This window comes from Aptenodytes forsteri, unplaced genomic scaffold (assembly GCF_000699145.1).
Source record: "Aptenodytes forsteri isolate BGI_AS27 unplaced genomic scaffold, ASM69914v1 Scaffold166, whole genome shotgun sequence".
In the NCBI taxonomy this organism is placed as follows: domain Eukaryota; kingdom Metazoa; phylum Chordata; class Aves; order Sphenisciformes; family Spheniscidae; genus Aptenodytes; species Aptenodytes forsteri.
In genome coordinates this window covers 1,393,656-1,402,866 of record NW_008796110.1, presented here as the reverse complement: position 1 = coordinate 1,402,866, position 9,211 = coordinate 1,393,656, and the positions used below count along the sequence as shown (strand labels likewise).

General features: G+C 40.5%; 1 protein-coding gene across 1 annotated transcript in view; it reads left to right on the top strand.

Annotated features, from left to right (window-relative positions):
* PLXNB2 (plexin B2) overlaps nt 1-9,211 on the top strand; it is a 132,483-nt gene that overhangs the window by 111,152 nt on the left and 12,120 nt on the right. Inside the window, exons 28-30 of the mRNA XM_009286782.1 lie at nt 524-624; nt 1,531-1,615; nt 7,220-7,374. Of these exons, the coding sequence (XP_009285057.1) occupies nt 524-624; nt 1,531-1,615; nt 7,220-7,374 (341 nt within the window). The remainder of the gene's footprint in view (nt 1-523; nt 625-1,530; nt 1,616-7,219; nt 7,375-9,211) is intronic.

The window sequence follows — 9,211 nt, the reverse complement described above, 5'->3', positions numbered from 1 at the left end:
TTTGAGGGTTTTAAAAATTTTTTTTTCTTTTTTAAAAAAAAAAAAAAAAAAAAAAAGACGTAACTTAAAAGGCCTAATAATCTCGTCATAAAGGCTCCAATTAATAGTTTTGCAATGTCTTCATTACTGCCTTAATCTGAAAGTAGAAGATGCAATTCTTGCTCTTCAGAAAATCCTAGTAAATTACCTAAAATTGCCTTTTCAGTTCCATACAGAGTCCTACTCCTCTATTTTGGACTGATAGCAGCTCTTATTACACATATTTGTAGTATTCTATGCAAAGGAATTTAACTTTCTGTGGAAAATAATCAGAAGTCACGTGCATGGTTAGGAATATGTCATGCAAACTTCTGTAATAAAGGCCAAACTATTAAGCAATAAAAACCACACATCGTGGCATGTGCCAAATTACTTCTTTTAATGTTCCACTATACGTCAGTAGGTCTCTAAACTGAAACATTCTTGGAGTAGTTACTTTTGCATGTGGTTAAAAACTGTTTTTTCTCATTTAATTACCCCTTAGAGTGGCGTCCAGGTTCTACTGCACAGATCCTCTCAGACTTGGATTTAACATCCCAAAGAGATGGCAGATGGAAACGTATCAACACACTAATGCATTATAATGTAAGGAAGTGTTTCAGAGCAGTTGTTCACATCTGTTAACTGTTCTCTAGTAATAAATAAAATCTTTATTTGTTTTTAGAGAAATTTCTGTGCTACATAAAGAATCAAAAAAACCCCTTAGCTCTGGGTCTAGGCAGTAAAAGGTCGGGAGCATGAAAGGCTAGGTCTAGACATATTGCCTAAACATCTTACCAAAAACACGTCACCTAAATGCCAGCACTTTGGTTTCCTCATCATTGCAGTGTCCAAATCCAAATTCCCCTTAGAACATTCAAAAGCTCCTTTTGCTAAGTCTCGTATTCATCTCTTCTTTTCTGTACCACTTCCTACCCCTGAAAATTATCTTTGCCCTTGCTCTGCTGCTAAATGGATTTTGGGTTGGCCTGGTTAGTTCAACAGCCCAGTCAGGAGAGCAGATGTTGACGTTTTTGTACTGTCTGTTTTAGGTTTCATACTGTGCACTCTACCAAGCACTTGCAATCCACTTATCTTCCCTTTGTATGCTATTTATTGCTTTCTAACAACAGATATCCTGCTTAGGAAAGATAGAAGTTAGTTAAGTTTTCCCTCAGAAAACAGACAGGTCCAATTCTTCATGATAAACCCCATTTTTATACAAAGGGTGCCCACACCAGATTGAGGAACCACTGCAGTCTTGGAGATGCTTTTAGCATTTTCAGTAATCTCAGAAGAGGTGTTGATGGGATGGATCTCTTATTAAAGGAGGGGGAGGGAGTCTGTTCTGAATTGCAGAGCCAGTTGCCCAAGAAGCCTTTGAAGGACAGCGTTAATCATAGGTCTAGATTCCCTGCAAAAGATTACAGAAACCACAGTTTAGGTGTTAAGAAAGAGGTTCAGTAGTGCATACTTCTTTCCAATAACATCCCTGTGTTTGTATTTCCAAAGGTCCGAGATGGTGCCACGCTCATCTTATCAAAAATGGGAATTTCCCAGCAGCCAGAGGATAATCAGCAAGATGTCCCAGGGGAAAGTAAGTATCTTGTGGCTTCACTACCTCCCAATATTGACTAGAAGTCAAAACCCACACAGAGAGAGTGACACTGCTGTCTTGATCTTGTTTATCGAGCATGTCTGTGGAGCTAGATATTCCCCACCAGACTATATAGGGCTTATTTGTTGTGTGTTACCCACTGCACACTTGCAATGGTTTTCTTTGTCCTCATTATAAAAGCCTTAAACAATGGGGCTTTAACCATAATTGCTGTGAGCCCATACCCCAGCTTAATAGAAGGCACTCTTAGCAAACATTTCCTTGCATATTTTGTTTCTTAATCCCACTACGTCTATAGTCAAACCGTATGTTTCATCTTTCCAAAGCTTTATCTCTTTTCTTCCTTCCTTCTTCCTTTTCTTACTTTCCTCTCCAGATTTCTTCCACTTCTTATTAGACTGAGAATTGAATGCAGTGTTCTAGATGAACCACAGTAGAGACCAGCTCCCCTCTCTGTGACATAACGGATCTGATGTAATTTTTTTTTATTGCATTTCTTACAACTATGTTGCCTTGCAAACTCATCTCTGTACATTCATATTTTGTGTCTCCCTCGCTTTGAGTGATGTTTCACCAGCTATGCTAGCTTGGTTTTTCCAGGGTTTGTTGGTTGGCTTTGTTCATTCCATACATGTTATCTCTTTAGATGCAGTGTTTTCCACAATTCCTTTGTTCTTTTTGAGGTTTGCAATCCACTGTAAGTTAGTGTCAGGAATTTCCTTATAATGTTTCCTCTCTTTCACATCACTAAAGCAGCTGTTGCGTAATTCTTACATTGCTGTCTGCTACAGTATGCTGGACTTCTCAACACGAAAGACAACCTGTTAGCTTGCAACCCGTCTTTTAAAGCTTTTACTTCTACATGTTAGTATTCTGTCTAGACCAATTTCCTCTATCTCAAAACCTCTTGAGACACAATATCCATTACACAGCCTAAAATGCACTCAGATTTTTATGGAAATATTTGCTTGTAAATTTATGTTCTTTGTCACACGTGTTTCCTTTACATTTCAGATGTTCAGTTTCTCTTTTTTTTTGTCCTTATATTCAGTTATTTTACACGAGGTAGAAGGTAGATTTATGGAACGATAATTGTTGAGATCATTCTTCCTTCTATGAATTCATTTGATATGCTTTTCTGTCTAGCACTGATTGCAAAAGCCATTGCTTCACCTAACAGTTTCATTCCTTTAAACAGATTTACTGATCTTAGATTTAATAGGTCTTAAGGGCTGGGCAGTCAAACAGATTGGAAATAATATGCCAGAAATGTACATTTTTCAAGAAGATGGGTCTCAGCTGATAGCTCTGACATATATTGCTATTTAACAAAAATGTGCAGACTTCCATTTCATTTCTGTTGAGTGTTGGCCAGGAAACTAGGACGGGCAGAATTACTTGCCTTTTACTTTTTACTCTGTCCTCTTGGATGCTTTCCGTTGAGACTTTTTCCAGCATCCTTGAAGGGTCTTCTAATGGTTGTGGCTACACCTCTGCTGCTATCCTGTCACCCCTTTACTGCAAGTGCCTGCCATAACTGGCCAAGTGGTGACTACTCTGTCACAGCAGGTTAACTTAAAAAGCCATCCAGTTTAATATAGAGGGCAGTGAAGTGCAGCCAGGTGACGAGCTGATTCCTAGTCCCTGTTCAGTTTGATTGCACTGATTGCTGATATAACTGCTGAGGCGGTAGTCTCCTCCACTCTGAAGAAGTGGAGTGGACTATGAATGGAGCCTGGTGGTGTCCTTAGCTTGCTTTGCTTTCTTAACACAGAGCGGTGTTCAGTCTCCCGTTCTGGGCTCCCAGTCTTCATCCTCCCCACCTCGCTACCCTTGTGGCAGGCAATAGAGGACCAGACCATGTGGTTTTCTTTTTTGTTGGGTTTTTTTTCCTTTCCTCCTTCTCTACGATTATATTTTTAGCTATGATTCAGTATGATGAAGCTCTTTGAACATGCATGATCTGTACTCCAAGATGAACTCCTTAGTTATACGTGTGGCATATTAAATTGTAAAGGAAAAGCAGACTTCTGGGGATAGTGCTGTCACATGAGGACTCTCGTACATGAGAGAAGAATCTGCAGAGAGAATTCAGATCCCAAAGTATGGAGTAAAGACAACTTCCGCCATGTTTCTTCTCCACACCCTGTCTTGCACCATGGTAGTGTACAAATTTCGGAAGACAGCATTTCGTGCCAGGCTAGCCCATTTTCTTTAGTGCCAAAGGGTCCTCAGAGCTATCTGGGACCAACTTGTTCTTTTGGAAAGCTATAGAATGTTACAAAGCTAGTGCAAAGCGAGAGCCTGCAGTGACAGTGATTTGTGAGATGCTGTGTGTATAAAAGGGAGAGGAGAGGATCAGAGGCTTCCCCTCCCACACATACACATTTATATGACACGGGGATTTACAGGGTTGGAATAAATAGAAATCCTATCCTGGCTTTATGAATGAGGCTTGTGACAAAGTGGTTTTCCTTTTATTCAGAGTCTCTCATTAACTTGCACCTTTTGCATTGAGAAGTGTCAGCTGAAGCCATTGACTCTCTGCCAAAGCACTAGGCTTTGCACGGAACGAAAATGTAAAACCATGTTCGGAGATGTTGCTCTAAAACCTGGCATTGCTTCCATGCTGCTTTTGATTCACAGCTTCTAACAGGAAGACACTAGAAGCTGGAGGTTGTGACAAATTAAATGCAGCATCTTTTGCTTCTGGAGATAATAAATGCAATTTGTATCAAGACGGAGAATGGTTTCAATGATTTCATGCTAGTATTTCTGTACTGAACTATAAGCCAAAACAACACGCTCTGTTATTCTGGGGTTTTTGTCTGGGTTTGTGGGGTTTTTTTTTCCTTTTTTAATTCTGAATAAAAATAGACAGAGGGTTGCAGATCAGAAATACTGATTAGCAGATCCATGTAGGGCAGCCCTTCCTTCACCTCCGTGGAGTGGTGTATTCACATGGAGGGAGGAGACTGGAAGGAAGCTAATTTGCTGCAGGCCACGCAAGGGGAAAGGGGCTGCATTGCCTGTCACCATCTCATCTGCCTCCATCCTGTTTACATCATGGTTCATACCACTATAATTAGTCAGCGCAGTCAATATTTGGCATTAACCCCCCCAGCGTTATTTTATATTAGCCAAAGAATGCCCAAGGGCCAAGACAAAGAGTTCGGGGGGAAGCATTTGACCCAGTGGGCGCAGTCTTCTCCCCGCTTACGGCTTGATGCATAATGTGGCTACCGCAATAAAAAAGGAGGTGTTTTCCCCTATCTTTTATTTTCTTCACCTCCTACTTCTCCATTGGGGAAAATATTATCTCATAGAAATGTTATTTTCTCTTAGCAACCACACTGCTGACATGTTTTGTTGCCCCATGTTCTGAATTTCTCTTCTTCTTTCTTCCTGCTATTTTTAGCAATGAAGTGGGATCTTTGTGTTGCAGAAGTTCATCTGGTTGAGCTGTAGTCTTTTAATCCCTACTGTCCTGTGAAATAACTACTATTTCACTAGTAGCCAATTTTGTTGTTGCTAAACAAACACGGGGCAAATTAAGCTGCACATAAGGGCCAGTAATCTCAGTGGAAACGCCTTTGGTTGTTTCTCTTCTCTTCAAAGTTAAATTGGGCCCTATACCATCAGGAGGGCAGAGAGAGGATAAATTCCTTTGAATCAAAGGAGGAAGCAGAAGTGTACCAAGCGACTGACATAAGGCTGGAAAATAGTTTCTGCTCTAACTGCGTGATTTGATCTATTAATTTACAAAAGTAAATAACAGGCATTGCAAAAGAAATTCCAGACTTCAGGCCCAGCAGCAGTTCTTACTGTACTGACGGATGATTGCTATGAATGGTATCGATTGTGAAATCGCAGCTGCTTCAAAATAAAGTGATAGCTTTTATTTCTTTCTTGCTTCATTCACATGAACTTCCATGTCAAATTAAGAACTCTCAAAGGACAACGTGATTTAGTATGGGATTTATTTTTTTTCCCCTACTTGGTTAAAAAGAAGTAAAGGCTCCAGAAGACTGCATAGCTAATGCTTTTCATGAGGATATATAAAGTAGATTCAAGCAGAAGTGTTGGCTTGGCCAGATTACACATAAATGTTATTTTCCCTTGTGATGTAAAATATTGAACATACATGCAAGCTGGTAAATTTAATGTAGCTATTGAGGAACTTAGTTAATAAACTACTATGACCAAAAATTTGAAAGGACAAAATTAATGCAATTAGAAACTGATATTTTCTGCTGTAACTGGGATTCAGTTATGTTAGATACATATATTAAAGCATAAAACTTAGCAGTAATGCAAAATAATTTGTGCAATAGGGCTGAATCACAATTTTTGTGGGAAAAATAACTTTCACATTTTTAAGATGTCAATGATTTTAAATGCACTGATTCAGTAACTTCCACTGGAAAAGCGCCATTGATTTTAGGGACTATGCCAAGTAGATATAAAAATTCAGAAATTAAAGGAAGAGCAAGCAAAACCTGGAGATTTGAAACTAAGTTCGTGACACAGAATCTTTTTTCAAGGGATATTAATTGCAAGTTAAAACAATTGTATCATCTCTTTTAGAACTGTTTGTAACAAAAGATTCTCAAGCATAGAGTTTGAACATTCATGTTGATGCTGAAATGCAAGACTCCCTTTATTCCACTGCATGATCATTGAACTAAGCTCAGGGACCAGATGCATGACCAAGCCACGGATAGCATAGCGAGGCACCGTAATCAGATGAGCTGTCATTAGCATCCAGGTGCTTACTCCTGTTTCTGGTATATGGTAACAGACTTGATGTGAGTCTCTTTCTCTGGTTTAAGCTATGAATACTGACAAATTAAAAAATCTTATTATAGTGGATTATGAATTTGCTGCAGTCATTACCTCTGTCTGCTGGAGTTCACATCCTCTCAGCAAAGGGTTGCATTTTTCCTCCTTTCAGCTACAAAGTCAAGTGGTGCTGGTCAAATGCTGGTAAAGGCAGGTTTGAACTGAGGTACCATACTTTGAACTCAGCAGTTAGGGTGAAAATGTAAATTGTAATGGTGATACCTAGAAAAAAGGTTGAGATCATAAATTCTTAAATTGCCACTGCCAAATTGACCAGAGCTGCTACAATATCTTGCCTTGTACCTGGAGTAGGCTACGATTGCTCTTTCTGTGGTGGCTGTTGGGTCAGACCCAGTTGAGTTTCTGTAACTTGATCATGTCTCCAAGAATTCACAAAGGGGTAGAGTACCTCACTGTGTAGACCTCAAAAAATACACATACTGTGCTTATGTGACAGAACAGGAGTTTCCTTATTGTGTGATTCCTTCCTCTCCCTTTGCTCTTGACAAAAGCAAGCTTTTCCAGCTTATGTATTATTGAACATTTAGTACTTGAGTATATGTATATATACACTTGTATATGTTGGACCAGAACAGAGTAATCTAGATCCTCTTAGCAAGAGGACAGGTATGTTAAGGATAGCGAACAAAGATCTTATATGTACTTATGTGTACGATTATTTTCGTGATGCTGTTTTGGGTGTGGGGCATTTTTTGTAATTACTGCAATTACTGTTTCTAGGGCATGCACTCCTGGAAGATGAAAATAAGGTCTGGCATCTAGTCCGGCCAGTAGATGAAATAGATGAAGGTAAATCGAAGCGGGGCAGTGTGAAAGAAAAAGAGAGGACCAAAGCTATTACAGAAATCTACCTGACCAGACTTCTTTCTGTGAAGGTAGGGTTCAGATGTGCCACAGTTACACCTTGCTTCTGTAGATTTTGAGGTACAACTGAAGAAAATGATGCAACTATTAGTCATGCTTTTGGCTGCAGTTTTGAATGTGTCATGTACATACAAGCTGGTGTTCAGGGCTTCAAGTGATTAATATGCCCTGAGGAACATTACTGGGAAAGAGATAAAGTATAACTCCCGATCAAAGCTGAGAACCATGATTATATGTTTGTTAAATAAGGATTTTTCTTGCAAGACAAAGATGGATATTCTCCTCTGTGACACCTGTTTAGATAATGTTTTGTGGATTTTCTTTTGAACCAAATGCTTTAAAAACTGCTACAGAGCCTTATATTTCCCTGTTCTTGTGTATGACCAATGCTGCAGTATAACCTAGAAAAATAAAAATGTTTTCAAATAACAGTCCTTTTAGAGTATTTTTAGTGCTTATACTGCAGAATAGATCACAAGCAAAATAATTTTGCAAAGCATTCCTCGTAACAGAAAGAATTCAGAATAATGTGTCTAACGACCCTAAAGCCAGGCTCCTCGTGAAAATGAGGGTGGTCTGGCTCCAGCTAAGGCCATTTGTCCAAGTGTGAAAGTGGATGTGAAGGAAAGTCTGTGCATAGATGACATAGACTCAGGACAAAGAGCCAGCAAGATGCTTACATCCCTCTTTTCTGTTAATAACTCCTTTGCAGCCGCTGCTTTTCTATTCCCAATAGCCAGTTTATAGATTATTACCAGTCCGGAGCTTTACTAACTTGTACAGAGCTGGTGAGGTGTTATGGCTGGGACCACAGCTACCCCTACAACCCAAGGACTGTCGATGTGTCCTTGCTGACAGCAGAGTGGCTTAGGGCTCCTTGCCTTCTCAGTCCCTGCCCTGTTCTGAGGCTGGCAGCTGGAGTGACGGTGAGAGAGAGGATGCAGCCCTTCAAATGTGTCCGTAGGGCTAAACAGCTGAGCGGGGACAAACTGCATGTGGCCTCAACAAGGTCATCTCTAAAACAAGGGGACAGTCTCTGAGGTCGCAGTCTCTAAGGTCCAGGCAGATGCAGGAATCAACCAAGCACACAGCCCTCCTGGGACACTTCACTCCTTGGGCTCGGTGGAGCTCATGGAGCTGGGCCAGACTGGGTGTCTGATGACACCCAAGTGCTCGCCCTTAAACAAAAAGTCAAATGCTCACTGGTACTTTTCCTCTCAGTCTCTTTCTAAAAATTGCATGGTGCTCTGGAGTCAGAGAAACTGGAGGTGTGAAGCTGCAAAACCATTAAAAAATGGCTAACAATTATTTTATGTGCACAACGACCCTGAAATGTAAATGTATTGTAAACTTAGCAACCAGTTTCTGCTTCTTCTGTCAAGCAGAAAGCACACCTTTCTGTGCAAACCATAGAATAGTCACAACCTTTTGGGCTAGAACATAAAATTGGTCTCTAGAAGGTCTTTACTGAGTTGGCAGTTTGCAAGGTCACTGCACTAAGAAGTTGCTTGGTTTTTGTCACCCCGTACCCTTAGCACTCGGGATGAAGGCCATCAGTGACTGCAACTGGATTATGGGCTGTTAGTGTCAATAGGAATAAAAGATTCTAGGATGGCACCGAGTTCAGCCTGTAACACACTAAGAAGTTGCTTGGTTTTTGTCACCCCGTACCCTTAGCACTCGGGATGAAGGCCATCAGTGACTGCAACTGGATTATGGGCTGTTAGTGTCAATAGGAATAAAAGATTCTAGGATGGCACCGAGTTCAGCCTGTAACACAATGTTGTGGTTTAACCTCAGTCAGCAACTGAGCACCACGCAGCCGCTCGCTCACTCCCCCCCAGGGCG